The sequence below is a fragment of the Pelophylax lessonae genome, assembly GCF_965119305.1.
Source record: "Pelophylax lessonae genome assembly, chromosome: 3".
NCBI lineage: Eukaryota > Metazoa > Chordata > Amphibia > Anura > Ranidae > Pelophylax > Pelophylax lessonae.
This window is the reverse complement of record NC_138770.1, coordinates 450,268,096-450,287,190: the sequence shown is the minus strand read 5'-3', so window position 1 is coordinate 450,287,190 and position 19,095 is coordinate 450,268,096. Positions and strand designations below refer to the sequence as shown.

Below are 19,095 nucleotides of genomic sequence, written 5' to 3'. Positions count from 1 at the left end.
CCGCCGGACCGATCGGAAGACCGAGAGAGCCGCCGTCAAAGAAGACAGGAGAGGACGAGAGGAGCAGCACCGTGGACGGTTACCGGAATCCCGCCGCCGTCAGAAGAAGAGGACGAGAGGAGAGGAGCAGCACCGTGGACGTCTCGCAGGCAGCCCAGGAGATCAGGTAAGTGATTGAAGCCGACCTGTGCCATGCCTGTACCATCACCTGTGCCATGCCTAAAACATCACCTGTGCCATGCCTAAACCATCACCTGTGCCATGCCTAAACCATCACCTGTGCCATGCCTAAAACATCACCTGTGCCATGCCTGTACCATCACCTGTGCCATGCCTAAAACATCACCTGTGCCATGCCTGTACCATCACCTGTGCCATGCCTGTACCATCACCTGTGCCATGCCTAAAACATCACCTGTGCCATGCCTGTACCATCACCTGTGCCATGCCTAAAACATCACCTGTGCCATGCCTAAACCATCACCTGTGCCATGCCTAAAACATCACCTGTGCCATGCCTAAAACATCACCTGTGCCATGCCTAAAACATCACCTGTGCCATGCCTGTACCATCACCTGTGCCATGCCTAAAACATCACCTGTGCCATGCCTGTACCATCACCTGTGCCATGCCTAAAACATCACCTGTGCCATGCCTAAACCATCACCTGTGCCATGCCTATACCATCACCTGTGCCATGCCTGTACCATCACCTGTGCCATGCCTATACCCTCACCTGTGCCATGCCTATACCCTCACCTGTGCCATGCCTATACCCTCACCTGTACCATGCCTGTACCATCACCTGTGCCATGCCTATACCATCACCTGTGCCATGCCTATACCCTCACCTGTGCCATGCCTGTACCATCACCTGTGCCATGCCTATACCCTCACCTGTGCCATGCCTGTACCATGCCTATACCATCACCTGTGCCATGCCTATACCATCACCTGTGCCATGCCAATACCCTCACCTGTTGATATAAAATATTTTACTGCAGTATTTGGTTCAGAATCTTTTTTTTCTAGATTTTCCTCCTTTAAAATTGGGTGCGTCTTATATGCCGGTGCGTCTTATACGGCAAAAAATACAGTACATTGCAAAAAAAGAAAAAAAAAAAGAAATTACACACATGTTGTGTTCCTTTTTATCAGCTGTACCCCTTGTGAACTCCCTGAAGAAGCTCAACCAGTGAAATGCGTTGGGACATTGCACCTTCCATTGTCATCTTTATTACCTTTATAAAACTACTATTGGTTGCATTGTGACAATTAGGTTGGATCAAACTAGGAAGGTGTATGGGGTAGATGTCGCTATGTATACTTCTATATGCATCTAATGTTTTTATGAGGACTTACAAGTCCATTTTCTTTTTTTTTACATTTTGCTAATTCATAATAAATATATGTTTTATAATATTGGTATATTATGCTCTTTTTCCGAGGGTAAAAGGATTAGCGCCTTAAAAGTTCCATATATCCACATTTATTGACAATCTTTAACTTTAGGGAAGTGGTGGAGGTTATCAAATGTACCCTTTATTCTTTTTTTATCACACCAAGCAGCACTTATCACTTACTGTTAAAGCCTACAATACCTGGATGTTGTTAGTGATGGTCAATTTTTTTAACACTGTATGAAAAACTTTCATTTCTTTGGACAAATTATTGCTCCATGTATGTCAAGCGTACGTAATCAGCAATGTTATTATTAAAGATGGTCAGTACTGATAAATATGCCTAACACTAGTAAACCACAACACCACTAAGGAACCAGAGAAATGAAATGTCAAGTAAGCAGCCTTTCTCCCACCTTACTCTACAGCTGAGGTTTGACTTTCACACTTTCCACCTACAATATATATATGTGCTGTGGGTGGTCCTCTCCAGGACCACTGTTCCCCCTGATTAGTCACAGCTGAGTATCACAATTACATTGTGGAAAGTACGTGGGGAACAAAAGTCGTAAAAAAAAAATCAGAGTGACATCTAATAAGATATATTGCCTTTTAATACCAGATTATGATATCATAAAAGTTTGTTCTTTGACAGCAAGTGGTTCTGTTTTCTGCAAATAAGACATCACCGTACTGTACATTACTGTCATTGTATGTAAATATGAGTAAATTCTCTTAAGAGTGTGAAAAGTTGTAGGAGGTGATATATGAACTCTTTAATTTGCTAATGACCTGCATCTTATTCTCCCCTGGTAAAATGCTGGTCAGTGTATTTAAATATTTGATAATATTTATTCAAAGAACAGTTTGTGCTTTCCTTTCTACAAAACTTTTACCAAGACTGTATTACCAATATTAATTATCAGCATAATAAAAAATGTATAATAGTGGAAATGATTGGAAGCAGAAAAAAAAAAAGTGCCACAGAAGAAATTCTGCATGCCTCATACCTGAGCATGTAGCTCCCACTTGGTCAGCACAGTGGATTTAATGCCCAACCTCTTCAGAAACCGTATGTTTTCTAAGGGGGATCCAACACAAGAGACTACCAATATTACTTCCCTAGGACCAGCAGGAACAACAAATGCTACCTTTGCAGGGAGATGGTAGAAAACTTTGCAGACATAAGGCTGCATTCTCAAAGGAATTTAGCCACACTGCAAATCCCAATGACAAAAGTGTATTGATTCTTGTGGCTGGAATTGACATTTGTGTGCGGATAGCTACACCTGCTGTCAGCCTGTCACTGCAATGTACACACTTGGTGAAGGCAGCTATCCGCACACAGCTGTCCATCCCAGCCACCGTAATCAGCAGATTTATGCCACTGGAATCCAAAGCATGTCTAAAGACCTGTGTGAATGTAACCTTGCCTAAAGGATTCCTGGTGGAGAGAAAGTAAAAAGTCCCCGCCACTGACCTACTGAGTGCGGGGTGAAGACAAGGGCAGAGCGTAGGCCTCCCTCCCCAGCATGGATGGTGTAAACAGTGTCTGAGCAGAGGCCGGTTTCATGCCCCACTGGAGACTCTCCTCCCCTGGCCAGCCCCAACTGAGCTTTCCCAGCTCCCCTCAACTGCCCCCTGCTGGCCAGGTTGGGAACCCCGATTCAACCAGTGAATAGAGGGTTCCTGGAGCAGGGCTTCAGCCTGGAATGGGGGTCAGGAGGAGGATGGGAAGAGGGAGAGTGGGAGGGGGGCCGAGTCGCTGCACCATGGGCCTCTGGTTTTGTACTTGCCCCCTGGGCCCAAAGTTGCCAGTCTGCCCCTGCACGGGCCGCAATTCGGGCGACATCGGCCGGTTCAATAGAAACCTGCCGGAATTTGGCCCGTGTGTACTGGAGTTGGTCCAACAGAAACCAACCTTTTGACCGGCTTCTGTAGAGTGGCATGAGCGAAAAAGGTCTGGCGATCGGATCCCGATCAGTGTTCTCTGCACTTACCAGGGTGTTCTTAAGAGGGGGGGGGGGCATCCCCTGCCAGAACACAATAGAACAGCAGGGGAGATTGCTGTATTAATGTTGTATAGTTAGTACAGCAGCTCTTTCCGAGCTGTCAGGTTTTTTTTTGTTGTTCAGCCCTGCTGGGTTGAACAAATAAACTAGAAGTGTGTCCGAGGCTTTAAGCAGGCCATATGTTATGCAATTTTCTTTCCTACCACCACAAGTGGACTAAGGTTGAGTGGAAACCTAATAACCTTGCTGTTGAGAAGTGTTATCACACAGTTAAGCCATGCTAAACAGTGCACCGCATGAAGAACCAACATGGGAAAGAGGTATCCTAGTGTACCCAACTATGTACAAACCTGGATGGGCTAGGGGATGTTGGTGGACTGAGTAATGAGAGCCCATCCTGTAACTACATGCAAGTGGTCTGGTGGGCAGAACACTATAGCGCTGCGGGATGGTTTCCCCTATCAACACTGACTGTGTTGATAGGGGAATCAAGTAATTTTCTTTCCTTCTGCCTGTGGTGGAACGAAAAAAAAAATGCATAGTCTGTGGGCTGCTTTAGGTCTGAGTGAGCCCTGGAGGAGTACAAGTGGGTGATTCAGTCACATTTATGGCACCCACTCCCAACTACACTTTTCTGTATCAGCAGAATGCTGGAGAGGTAAATGGTTTTGCTTGCTTGATACATAAATATTTTTTTGCATCTATTATTCATAGCATGAACGTTTAAGCTGGACCTCCTAAAGAAATTAATTGTGGAATTGTGTGGTTCAGGAATTAGATGTTAACTGAACTACTGCCTGCTGTATAATGACTGATTGAATTGTATGCCTATAAATATATTCTACTGTCCCAATATACAGCAAACTGCATTTCATATTCATAGATAAACCCACTTCATCAGTACTGGTAGTGAATGGGTTACAAGGCATTCAAACAATTCCATTGAACTTATCACTAAATTAAAACCGATCTCCACCCAAAATGGGAAGCTATGCTTATCTGCCTCCTCCCCCCTCCTCCGCTGCCAGATTTGGCACCTTTTGGGAGGGAGGGGGGTACCTGGTTTTTACAGGTACCCACTCTCATTTCTGGCTCAGTTCACCGCGGCCAAGTTCGGCCCCCTCCTCTTACACCCGAAGCTGGCCTATTCACAAAGCGCAGGGTGCTTCATACATGCCATTGCCTAGTAGGAAACTAGCTCAGAAGCCCGCAAGGTTTCACTGCTGATTTCCCCTAGTCAAGATGGTAGAGCAAGCACCCGATAGCCGATTGAAAGTTTGGCTCCAGTGAGGACACTGCTGGATTCCGGGACAGGTAGGTGCCCTAATATTAAAAGTCAGTAGCTACAGTATTTGTAGCTGCTGACTTTTCATTTTTTCTGAAGGAGCCTGGAGCTGCTCTATAAGGTCAAAATACATATTTGAAGAGTTGTATAGTAATATGTGTTGTCATTAATAAATCTGGAAACATTTTATATATACATGTTTAATCAATGCGGATTCCTGTGTGCTATCTGTAAGGGCACAATTACATGGGTAGCCGGGATGTGGTAAAAGCAGGTGAACAAGGAGGTGTAGCTGCTCAGGGCTTTACACATGCCACAGCAAAAATTAAACAGCATGTACTATTCAAGTGAATGGGCCACACTGCAACTGCCCTGCCTATGTTCAGGGTTAAAACAGGAGGTGAGGATGCAACATATCCCCTTTTCTCTGCCTGTCACATGCTCTCTAAAAAGGCAATCCACCATGGATCTCCTTTCAGGCGGAAAAGGCTACCTCCCATGTGAATGAGCCCTAAAAGTCCCCCTTTTTTGGGGTGAAATATATAATTATCAATTTGGGATGATGGCACTGTAGTTGGGGTCAACCTTTCTTAATCTATTTTGTGTTTGAGATTATAGTGAATTGCTTATGGTATCTCTGTCTTTCAGGTCTGGCACCAGTTTCAGATTAAAGCACCGAGCACACTTGTCTGAGATGATGGTGCTGTCATGTGATGAAGAAGAAGAGGCTGAGGAACATGCATGTACTTTCCATAGTTCTCCAAAGAATGCTCTCATCTTTATCTGGCCTTGTAATGGTTGTATTGCATCTTTCCGGTAGGTGAGACAAAGATCATCACTTGCCAAACAATTAGTTGTTTAGAAATGTTAATATGCTGATGACCCAGTTATGAACTTTAAAGCAGAACTAAATACAAAAATAGTTTGAGGTGGGGCAGGGTTTAAACCCTTGCCAAGTCTTAACTGCCCTCTATAACACAAGCAGCTTAACCCCCATTGTGGTTTGTTCACGTCCTTGTTATATTGTAAAGCGCTGTGTAAACTGTTTGCGCTACATAAATCCTGTATAATAATAATAGTCAACTATTTGTAGTTTTGTTTACCTGACAAAGTGAACTTTCCACGTATTGCCATAAAGGGGGGGGGGGGGCAAAGAAGCCCCTGGACTATACACTACACATGGCATAATTCAGTATGTTTTTTTGTCTGTAAGCCAACAAGAACCCACTAACCTTACTAGCAGCTAAGCATAAATGCAGATTATGCTAGAGAAGTGGTCTTCAAACTGTGGTTTGGGGGCCAGATGTGGCCTTTTGCTTGCCTTTATCTGGCCCTTGGGGCACTATTCCTCTCACTGACACCAACAATGGGGCACTATTCCTCGCACTGACACCAATAATTGGGGCACTAATCCTCTCACTGACGCCAACCATGGTGCACTATTTCTCTCGCTGACACAAATAACGGTGCACTATTCCTCTCACTGACACCAACAATGGGGCACTATCCCTCTCACTGACACCAAATATTGGGCACTATTCCTTCTACTTACACCAATGATGGGGCACTGTTCCTCTTACTTATACCAATGATGGGGCACTATTCTTCTCACTGACACTTATAATGGGGCACTATTCCTCCACCAGACACCAATATTGGGGCACTATTCCTTCTACTGACTCCAACAATTGGGAACTATGCCTCTCACTGACACCAATGATGGGGCATTGTTACCAGGACATTTTCTACTCCCACTGGCTATATACTAGTAAGGTTGAGGGAAAATATTCTTAAAATACTATCCAGGCCTCTCCTAGAACAATGTTTTTAAATATCACAGTTTCAGAGAATAAATGGTTCCACCACACGGGGAAAACTTGCAGCACTGACCAGTCATCCATAGAGACCAAAGTAGAGCAAAGAAAACCAGGCCTGAGACTCCATTCACAAGGATAAGGATAAGGATCAGCATTTTAATCAATGTCGTTTTCAAATTTTTTTGGACTGAGCTGAAAGTCACTTTTAAAAATAAGTATACATATTCTGGTATGCCAGCTTTGTAAAATTGGGCATTTGGTCTGTTTTTTTACTCTTGGTTGTGGAAAGAAACAGCACAAAAATAGGAATTCTCCGAGTAATGTCGATGCTTTTACATAAAGCCCAAATTTAGGAATGAAAAGAAAGTTTACCCTTGCAGTGGTAGCCCCTCTAACCCCCAACACTGCAAAAGGTAAATGCCCCTCATGTCTAAAGAGCTGGAATAAAGAGAAATACTTAACTTTTTCTGCACCCCAGCAGGGTTCCTGTTGCAATATGACCGGTCCCCCAGATCCTACTCCCTAAGGAGCTCTGTCCTGGCCATGGTTGCTGACTTGCACCTACCAATTACGATAGAGTGTTAATAGTCCATATAGTCCAGCATTGTATGTGGCGATGGCAAGAGGCTGCACAGAGACTAGACCTGCAGGAAAAAGAGGACAGTGCCAGAGTGGGACAGTGTGGGGTAAGGAAAGTAATTATGATTGCTCCTGTACCTTCTAGACATAATGAGCATTTATCCCTTGCATTGTGGTAGTCCATTGCCCACGGCCCACTGCAAGGGTAGATTTTGTTTTTTCCTAAATCATAGAGTTAGGCTTTAATGATTTTTGGAATTGTAAATAGAATAATTACCTGCTTTGAAGCTTATAGTTCGCTATTTCTAATATACTATAACTGCCTTTATCCTAAATTTACATGTATGCCCATAACCATAGTTACTGTACTGCTACATAAACAACTGAATTGGCGAATGTCAGTTGTCTTAGTCATCCACATTTTGGTACTTTACACTTTTCTATAACACAGCAATGACTATAAAGTTAAGTGCATCACATGTCCTCTAAAACTAGACCAAGTTCCTGGTGAATAATGTACACGTGTTTACTAAATGCACAAGATACCAGGCTTCTTCACTTTTCCTCTTTCACCCTCTTTTGAAAGCATTTGATATTAGCTCATCTTCCTCCTAATCAACGGTCAAGTTCTTACTTTCCACATCATATTTTACTGCAGCAATGAACACATTATTTTAACATTATTGCATCTATTCTGTGTTTTACAGTATAACTACGTAACTTGTCTATTTACAGTGTCGTTAAATTGTTGTTTATTAGGAGTGAGGATTTCCTACAATACACACCTTTTGTTTGATATGTGGTCAAAACTACATAGGATCACAAATGTCCTCAGTATATGCTTTTATTGGATTATAACTGGTGTGGAGAAAAAAAAACATACAACATGTGAAACTATTCAGTTACCACAGTCAGTTTTTTTATTTGAACACACCTCTAGAAAGATACTGAAAAATAAAAATACTAAAGTGAAAATCTGTACTTGTTTTAGAGAATTGAAGGAAATTACTGTTTTCTGGGTATGCCTAGCATCATTTAGAGAAATGCAAATGTACTTTCTTTGTTTTTCATTGCCAAAATTTCAGAACAGGTACACCTCCCTTGGAACACAAAAAGATAAGAACAAACGTTTAAGGGTTAATCTATTTTTATGGAGTAGATTATTGGTTAATGGTCAGTGGTCAAAGATTAGTGGGTTACTTTTACGAGTTAAGTTGAAGCAGAACCAATCTTAGTAATTACTTACTTAAACCTGACCAAACAAGACTCTAGTAGACATCCCAGTCCCAGATGTGATAAAGTTTGACACACAAAATCATAAATTATAATAAAATAAATAACTATAAATAAGTAAAAAAAAAAAAAAAAAAAAATATATATATATATATATATATATATATATATATATATATATAGTACAGTAAAACTGCAGGCAAGGGCACTTAAATTACAATATATCAGTGTGTTTGTGTGTTTTACTTTTTGAATTTGCTGCCAGTTCCACCCCCCTGGGACACAACGCTCGCAGGGAACGGCAGCCGGGGCACACAGCATCTGGCGGAAGATCCGGCTATCGTACACTGCCGGAATACATTGCAGGATCCAGGGGACAAGGTAAGTAACCTCTTCCAGGATCCAGCGACTTCTCCCTGGCGGTACCCTGAGTGTGGCTCGGGGTTACAGCTAATGGCACTGAAATTCTACCCCGAGCCACACTTGGGAATACCACCAGGGAGGTTAATAGCTGATCACATGTGATGCACCATGGCAACTGCAGATCAGACAGAGGCTAAGATGGCAGCTTCCTTGGATGTAGAGGATAGGAGAGTTTAGCTCCACTAAGAAAAACAAAGGATATAAAACTATTGTCTGAGCCATGCTGGTCGGAGTGCGCATTTGGAGTTTGCAACGCTAAGTGATGTATTCCCCTTTCCGCGATTCAACTGACTGTAGAGAATGCCATTGAAGTGGTTCTGGCTTTCTGCCTGCTTCACAGTTTTTTGAAGGAATGACAGAGAACATTGTCATACCCTGCCATGGAATTCTGCTTAAGATGTGCAGTTCTCAAGACATGAAAGAAACATTAGAAATGTTTTTTTGTGAATTTATTTATGTCCTCAGAGGGATAAGCCTCTTCGTATAATGACTACATATAGATTGCCTTTGTATCTCCATACAATACTACTGTTTAAACCCTTCATTTCTCCTGCTGTATTGTGATTAGCTTGAAAGATTTGCTCCATGATCCTTTTTAAACTGCAAAGATTGCCATTACATTCTTGAAGTGAATTTCTGTCCCCTATTGGCTAAGATACGTCTCGACCTTCAGAAATAGAGGACTCTGAACCTGACCTGGTTTGGACGCTGTAATACCGTCAAAGTGACTGTTACCTCAGATTTTGTATCTGATCCAGATGTTCCCTGTCTGGCTACCGCCTGACTTCTTTGCCCAACTGAGATAGTTTTTTGGGGGGGCAAAGGACCTTAGGTCCGTATCTTTCTTCTAACCCTTCCGAAAGTGAAAGGCGGAGTGAGTTTTTTGGATGTCTTATCATACTTTAGGGCCCTCCACCTATCTCGTGTGATAAGTAGGTGCATACAGGCAAAAACATAAAGTGTGGGTGACGATCGAACAGGAATTTTCTCCAATTCCAATGTCTTGCCTTCTATACTTCTCGCCATCATGTTCTTCACCTCTTCTAGCCCACCTGACCATTGGAGCCACACTTGAGGTAAGACATCTCATAATTTCCTTACCTCTTGACCAAATTGTATAAACTATTGGTCATTCCACTGAAAGGTTTTGCTCCTCCTTACATAAATAATTGGGAGGATGTTCCACAAATTACTTTCTTTCTGGTCCAGGTGGAGCGGGGGCGATCCTGTCTGCATACTAGTTTTCCATTGCAAATAAGTTCCAGGAGCAGGCCTACAAGATTTTATGCCATTGAAATCGGGTGAAGTGGGTGGGAGGAAGGCTCGTACATATCTTCCGGCACTGTCCAAAAATCTGCCTTTTCTGGTATACTAAAGCTCACATCAGTGGATCTGGGGACTCACCCTATGAGTTATTTATTTACTTCACCTCAATATTGTACAAATCCTTCCTTATGGTACATTTGCTGAATGCAGCTAGGGCTTGCATTCCTGCCTTCTGGAAACAATCCATCACTTCTCCTATTTCTCAGTGGCTGCCTAAAATCAATGATATTGTAACTATTGACCCCTACCGAAGAAGCCAAACGGAGCCCACGCTCCAGGCATAACACGTATAGGGAGGCGGAGCCTGCGTGCCTGACGCCGATCGCTCGGGTGCTACTCTCCAACACTGAATGCCATAACAGCAGGCACGGCTGAGTGCCCAACAAATGTGAGTTACCCCTTTATGCTCAATAAAAGCTCATTATTTACATTCAGAGAGCACTAGATCTTTGCTTTATCTTTATTTTATGTCCTGGCGACCCCCGGAGGTGAAGGCTGGAGAGGTTACCTGTGATAGTCTGTTTATCCCCTGATATGCTCATGCTGGCCCGTTTGGGTCTGGTATCAAGGTGAGAGGCCAATCTTACTGGTGGAGGGAGTTCACACACTGGTGGTTCCTGCTTGATTCACAAGGGATTGAGGCTGTCCTGTCATCACCTGGATATACTAATCATTACTTTGGAGCACTTTATATGAACATTTATGTTTCATCAGAGCACATATGATGGACACCATATTTTGTTGATAACACTTGTTGATTCATGTAATCACTAATTATTTTTTGTGCCCTTCTGGCACAGCACGTTTTTTGATTTTTATGTTTTTGTTGTGAGGTGTGGACACAATTTGTGTATGCAGCTGGATTTATATATTGATTTATTCTAGCACATTTTATACACATATAGTGTTTTCACTATATTGTAATGCCTTACAGCTCCTTTGGATGAGAAGGTTTGTGATAAGTGGTATCTGTGGTCAATTATTTTCTACCGCTTATTTTATTTTTATTTTTTTTTATATATATTGCCTACCTAATCTGCCCATATTTCTATGTAATTGTTGGTCTTTTTTCTCCATTTTCTCCATTTATTAAAAAAAACAACTTCTTGTTCCTCATTTCTACTGCTCAGATACTCCATGTTATATATATATATATATATATATATATATATATATATATATATATATATATATATATATATATATATATATATATATATACTCAATTCTACTGCACCAATCTCTTAAGGTGGGACTTTCTGTATCTGGTCATTTTTTTGGTATTGCCCTCTTTGCTGCGTTCAACAGGTTGGGGACAATTGAGTTTCTGTAAAGCTTTAGGGATCTATCAGTCTTGTGAAATAAACATGCCCATGGGTCATCTGTGATATTTATTTTTGTGATTTCTCTAATAGGTTGTTATACTTTCAACCAGTATTGCCGAATCTTAGGACATTCCCATTACATATGAAACATTGTGCCTTGCACTTACAACCCCTCCACCATTTCAACTTCTCTGGCTAACATTTCTGTGCTTTTACCGATGTTATATACCATCTCGATAAGCATCTACAGTTAATTTCAATGGTATTTATGTCCGTTGCAGAGTAATGTACGGCTCTCAGTATAGTGCTCACTTCATGCTCTTTTAAAGGTGATCCTATCTTTTTTTCCCAATTTTCTATAAATGGAAGTTTCATCGATCCCACCATCTCTGTTAACATCTTGTGTATTAAAGATATACTATGTTTTATTTTTGGTAATGGATTACAGAGCTTTTCCACAAGGTTCAGCTCTTTTCTCAGATCTGATGAGTTGAGGAAGGGATCTCACAAAATGTTTTAACTGTAGGTATCTCCATTCATTTAATAGTATGTTTCCTCCCCTAGTGTTGAGTTTGTGATATGGCCGAATCTTTCTTGCTTACTTTTTGATAAGTGGTACCCATGGTCAATTCTTTTCTACCGCTTATCAAGACATGATTGATCAATAGGGTTCCGCTTAGAGCGCTATGGCATGGCCGATAACTATTGACCCAATTATTCCATGCTGGTCTAGGTTCCCCCCCCCCCCCGACTCAACCCCCCTTTTCCTCCTCCTCTTCTTTTTTCTTTTTTTTCTTTTCTTCTTTCTCACCTTTTGTTTGTCCTCTCATAAAAATTATATAAAAATCCTTGTCAAAAGACATGGGGTTCAGGTCTCTGGCAGACAGTTAGCTTGGGAATCTTACCTACTGCTGCAGAGGTTACCTCCACATTAGCCAGGAGGTTTTTTTATGGACTTTTGATATGATCCTATTTTTGTAAGTTCTTTGCCTTATGAACCTTCCCTGAGTTGCTGTAATTTTGACTATGTTGTGACTTCTCAGCTAAGTGTGAGCTGCCTTATCACTGTGACTATGATTGTGTACACAGTTTGTAAACTCTTGTCCAAATAAAGAATAAAAAAAAGAAAAACAGATATACCTTTTGTATCTTGCCAGGACACTGGTCACTTCCTGCCTTGCCAAAATCCAGACCTGATGCCTTTTTTAAATAAAATATATACTTTCCAGCTAAGAATACATTTATGCATGTACGCTATAACTTTTATCACAAACGCTTTCATGCATATTAAAAAAAAAAAAAAAAAACATCTAATACTGACCCCAAACACAGAATTTTCTTTTTTTGGCTTATTATTATTATATATATAGGATTTATATAGCGCCGACAGTTTACGCAGCCCTTTATGCAGCTTAATGCAGTGGAACATTATAGGGCACAAAGCATATGTGTGCATGGGCACATAGTTTACAGTACTGCTGTGTTTAGATCTGAATGGATACACTATAAACCCTAAAAGCCCTTTCACACTGAGGCACTTTTCAAGTGTCTTGGTGCTAAAAAATGCGCCTGAAAAGCTCAGGAAAACCTATTCCCATTAAAATCAATGAATGCTTTCACACTGAGGCAGTGCGCTAGCAGAAAAAGATCCCGCAAGCAGCCTCTTTGGAGCATGTTTGAAGCACTAATAAAAGCGCCTCAAAAACGCCCCTCTCTTATGAAATGAATTGGAAGGGCCTCAGAAGAGCATTGAAAAGTGCTTCAAAAGTGCCTCAAAGGCACTTCAAAAGTGCCTCAAAATGGTTCTTGAAGCAGTTTTTGAGTCACGTGTCCTTAAAAAAGCGCACCACTAACTCCTCAAAAGTGCCTGAAAAGGGCCGCAAAGTGCTCAGCGTTTTATGGGCAGTTTTCAAGCACCTCAGTATGAAAAGGCTCTTACCATGTGCAATTTTTCTTTATGCCAAATGCTTAAATAGCACTTACTGAGCTGCATGTACGGTTCCAGAGTTGCTGATTTTTTGGAAAGGATGTAAAAAAAATAAATATTGAACAAGCTATAAATCTGCTTTTTGCATTGCTAATCTAGTCTTAAATTGACCCTAAACTGACCTGGGGGTACTTTTTTGAAGACTGATAAGGGTAAACACATTTTCCTTAATTGTAACACGTCTTTGTCATTGTGGTATGCCCAGTCAGTCACATGCTTTCACTGAAAATAGGACTTTACAGAAATAGGGAAGTATATGTTAGTTGTATTCCTGAGTACAATAATGAATTGGATGTTAATAGAACACTGATTCCAAGTATTGGAAAAACATAATAAATATATGACATAAAAAATGTATACCTTGATCTGTTTTACATTTCCTTGCTGAGTTTTTATGTGCATTTGGTAGCACTTTTTGGCACGTGAGTTTTGTCTTTAGATGTCAGATAGAAGGATTTCCAAGAAGAAATGAGTGGAGCAAACGTGTTCAAGTTTAGAATCCAATCCAAACTTCGCCAGTTGGCGTCTCTGAATATGCACATATAGCTCAATCTGCAACTTATATATCTGGTGTACTTCTTTTTTTTTTAAATGGCATGCATCCCCAGCCCCATATATATAGAGCATCGGGCAAAATGGCCGACATCCCCATCATTGCTTGTCTGCAAGCCTAAAGGCCAGTCAAATTGCTGATGCTAGAATATATGTCCTTCATCACTGGAGGATACATTAGTATGGTAAAGCGTAAAAACAAGGACACCCCACCCTCTGCTCAAAATAATAATGAATTTTATGTTCCTAGAACATTGATTTCAAGTATTAGAAATACATTTTAACTGTATGACATAACAAATGTGTGCAGAGGGAGCCACATCATCTATGTCCCATTCTATGGTAATAATTTGATAAAATAGTCATTATTTACAATAGTGAAAATGAGTTGATACCAATTGTTCACCCAGGTAAATGTTGGCAATAAAAGCACAACATCAGTAGTGATTTTCTGTAGTAGAAAACACTTTTTCTCGGGTTCAGCACTTTGTTTTGTTCATACTTTATATTAAAAGAATAAACAAATAGATAGAAGTCATGCATTTCCCCATGATGCTACCAGCCTAGTACACCAGGCATCTGAGCTAACTTTATTTGAAGATGGCAGTAAGTGAGTGGAGCCAGTGTTGGAAAGAGAGATTTTGCTCCACTATTTGGAATCCAGGCTTTAACACAGGGGTGCCCAACCTTTTGAAGAACGATGGACACTTAAGAAACTTGGTAATTGGTCGCAGGCTACAATGAGCATAGCGGGCAGATGACAGGGCCATGTCTGCTCTGCTTATGCAGAGCAGACAGGGACACAGCCCACTCTCCTCTATGGGCCCTTCGATCCGATCCACCCTTCTGTTTTATTTTATCAGATTGGAGGCTTGCTGACCCGCCATTCCAGGGCAGGAGGTCGCCGGCCACATCAGAGGACTCCTGTCACATACCTGTTTGGTTGAGCCTGACGTGCGGAGGAAGGCCTCTTGTACAGCTCTAGGTCGAGGGCCACTGGTGGTGAAACAGTAGCCATTGGAGCACGGCGGGGTAAGAGCGCCTATGATCAGTCCAGTAGTCTGTGCTGGTAGACGTGCCAGCAGGATAGCTGGTGGTAGGCAGACTGGCTCGGCTTGGCTGAAGACAGACTGTGGATGCACAACAGGAAGCAGGTACCAGAAGATGCAGAGCTGGACTGAAGGAGCTGTAGCAGGCTGGAAGAGCGGGAAGCAGGGTCAGACGAGCCGGGTCAGTAACAGACAGACAAATACAGCAGACAGCAGTATAGTCGGGTCACAGGCAGAATCGGCAACGGATGCAGGAAAAACAGGTGCAGCAGGCAAAGACAGAATTTGAGAAGAAGCAAGGGGTCAGGACAATTAGCAGACAGGAATGGTCGGGAGCAAGCCCAGTCAAGATCAGAGGTCAAACGCAGGAATCAGGAATGCCAGGACAAACATAGAACGCTGTAGACAAAACCGCAATTAGCCAGTGCTGAAGCTCTGTTTAAATAGGCTGTTTGGCGCCAGACTTGGTGACAGATACACATTCGCGCATGCGCGTGTGCATGTATGCTGATATCTGTTCGGCTTATGCTTGGCTGGCACATGCGCATACGTGTGCCTGAAAACAGCATCTGTATTATGGTAAGACCTTTCCTGACAGCTCCGCGGACCACACCGCTTGACTTATGCCGCCACTCTTTTCTGTGCTTCGCTGTTGTTAGGAGTCCAAAGCCTCTCTGCATTCAGTATTGGAGCTTTGTGAGGAGCATCCTTGTTTTTTCAATCAATGCCTTCCACACCAATGCGGAATTGCAAGTAGACTAGTATTACAAATGAGTAAAAAAATAAAAATGTAAAAATAAAAACGGGGCTTTGCAAGTGCTAAAAAAAAGAAAAAAAAGAAAAAAAAAACAGGCTCAGCACTAGGCACGAAGGGAATCTCTACAGGGCAGCTTTTCTCAAACTTTTAACACAGAGGAACTCTTGAAATATTTTGTAGGCCTCAGAGAACCCCTGCTAGTTATTATTGTGTTTACAGCTTTACAAGTTGTGAAAATAAATAAAATAATAAGGAATTTGGTGTACTTAATATTTTTGATGCCCAGGTTTACATTATATTATGTGACATTATTTTAGCAATAACAATTATTTAAAGAAAAAATAATGGGCACAAAATATATGCAGACAGTGAAATTGTAGTGCTTGCTCACATTTATTGAGCTTAGTGAAAAAGTGGTCCCTTACATTGATGGCCAGTGGAGAAATTCACCCATACACTTGTGGTCAGTTGGTGACCCCGCTACACTGATGGTTAGTTGTGAAGAATGTTCCTTACATTGGTGGTCAATGAGGAGAATGCCCCTTTACAAAAGTTTGAAAAAGCAATTGTTTTAATGGAAACTTATCTGAACAACAGAAATTGCCTATTGCTGAAAGAACCCCAGGAGGAGCCCTAGAGTTCCAACTACCATAGGAAATCATTGCCTTATCATTAAATTTCAGCAGTCTCTATCAACTGCATATGTTGGCTCAAGGCCTCAAATGTTTTCCAGCCTGGTGATTGTGCAGACAAATTTGCAAATCTACCAGTGAACATGACTTTTAAATAGCACAAATGTATTCCCAACAATTTTTATATTTTTATAAATACATCCCTAAATGTCTTCTCTATTTGTTGTATAGTAAACTATATATGTATGTTTTGCAGTAACGTTGAAGTATATTAAATGTAGCCGCCCCCCCCCCCCCCCTCATACTCCTGGGAGGTGGATGAGGACTCTCAGATGGCTCAGTGGACTTGCAATTCCTCAGGGTGACATCCTTGACTCTTTGTATTGGATGAATTTGGGTACCAGTCACTTTAAAACATTTAAGTGATAAAAAAAAAAAACTCTAGGAGAGAGGGTTAGGTTACGAGTACCCCAAAAAGCAACAAAAAAAAACTACTACAGACTTCTAAATACAGTCAACACAGAGCTAAAGTCATTTGAGCCAAATGTGGTAATCTGTACACTTTAGACTGTAAAACACCATGAGCATCATGAGTACCTTTTAGAATTAACACCTCTAAGTTCCTGCAATGTCCACCAGCAATAGTTTATACTAAGCTCTCCAGGACACACTTCAGCAGTAAAGTTTCTTCTCAAGATGATCCATACAGGCAGCCATCTTCTTGCTTCATTCCACCTGAATGCACTTAGGAACTAGGTGATCTCAGAACACCACCTGGAACAGGCAGACATAAATAACAGTAATGGGTAAATTCAATGAAAACAAGATTATTATAACAATCAAAGCTCAGGCTAAATAAAACCTAGCAGCAAGGGCTAAATTAAAAGTGATTCTAAAACCAAAACTTTTTTCATCTTAATGAATTTTTTGCATTAAGGTAAAAACTGTTTTACAGCTTGCTGTCCTCCCCCACCTCCCTAAATACTTACCGGAGTCCTCAACTGATGTAGTACTGTGCACAGCTGGATGGATCTCTTCTCTCCTCTTTTCCTCTTCACAAATGAACTCAGACAGCAGCAACAGCCATTGGCTCCTGCTGCTGTTAATCAAATGTTGTGAGGAAGTGGAGAATGGGGCAAAGCTCCACAGACACAATTAGCTCAGAAATAAGCATGCATATGTGCACCCATAGCAAGCAACTTGCTATGGAAGTACATGGAGAAAAAGGGCTGGTAAGCTGCAATAAATTAAAGCCCAATTAATTCTAGGCACAACAGAAAAAAAAAAAACTTGAATGCTGGTTAAGTAGGTTTAGGGGCAGTGGCAGCTGGTGCCCCATGGGCCGGAGGGGGTGGGAGGGAGACGGAAGATGGACCGCACCACACCAGGCCGCACACCCCCAGACCATAGCAGGACAGGACCCACAGGATGGGATCACTCACCCTGCCTGGACATTAGCGACGGTGACGGCGGTGGCGGCTTCTTCCCCCTGTCTTCTGTGTCTCCTCCCTCCTCCTCTTCCATACCCAATGACATGACTTCTCCTTTCGGCCAATTGGGAAACGGGTCTCAGAGCCCGCTTCCTGATTGGCCAGGAGGAGGATCCGTGTGACAATAGCAAATTTTTATTCGCTATTGTCACACAACTGGGTGGGCACGGGTCGCAGTGCTCTGTGCCCCGAGCCCACCCTTTTTTTTTAGCCTGTGAGAGCCTCTGGCTCTAATCACATGGTTAAAAAAAAAAGCCCCATTGAACTCTATGCGTCTGGCACCCCGCATGTAGATTAGGGGGCCGGATGCATGGATGGGGGGGGGGGCGCCCCTGTGCCCCAGATGCACCAGCCGCCACTGTTTAGGGGATTGCATAACAGGCTATGTTACTTTTCCGACTGTCCTTCTTGGCAGGCTACTGCGCTGCTATCTTCTCCTCAAAGCACCAGTATGTTGGAAGAGCCTTGACATCATTGGATACAATGCAGCTCTATTGACTCTACATTGTACTTGGTGGAGACAGGAACGTGACTGCAGTCAGGAGCTTGCTGGAGGGGAAAGTCAGGTAAGTAATACAACCTGTTATGCAACCCGCCAGATTCCCTGTGTATCATTATGATGACATTACTGTAGGTAAACAGCTTGACCCTGTAAGGCAGGGAGCCTGACTCCAAAAAGCTGAAGCCAAAGCACTTAGTATCCAAAGCAAAAATATAGAATTCAAAGCTATCTATTCAAACCTTTTTCATTTCCTGTCTCCATTACTCTCCATTTTTTTTCTCAGTATCACATAGTACTGTATTATAGTGCTAATAATAATATAATAATAATAATAGTAAGGCGAATATATATATATATATATATATATATATATATATATATATATATATATATATATATATATACAGTATATATACTGTGGCTTTATAATACTAATGTGATACCTATCTCATGTGCCTTGCATGGATGTAATAAAAGCACATGTACCCTAGAATAAAATGAGGCATTCAAGAAGTTCTTGTGTAACCTCAACCCTCTGATAGATTTGAAATGCTCACATGTCTACTGGTGATGGATACATGGGGAAGCTGCAGTGGTGTCACACTAGGGTTGGTGTCATAAGGTGCATAAAAAAAATTGTCAAAAATGTCATCCCTCCCCACTAAGTCTAAACCCCTCTCCTTCAGTATAGGCCCCTCTCCACCAGTACAGACCCCCCTCCATTA

The 19,095-nt window shown here is 41.8% G+C and overlaps 1 protein-coding gene across 1 annotated transcript in view; it reads left to right on the top strand.

Moving 5' to 3' along the window:
• TAGAP (T cell activation RhoGTPase activating protein) overlaps positions 1-19,095 on the top strand; it is a 211,710-nt gene that overhangs the window by 157,086 nt on the left and 35,529 nt on the right. Inside the window, exon 4 of the mRNA XM_082251412.1 lies at positions 5,347-5,514. Coding sequence (XP_082107538.1) covers positions 5,347-5,514 — 168 coding nt within the window. The remainder of the gene's footprint in view (positions 1-5,346; positions 5,515-19,095) is intronic.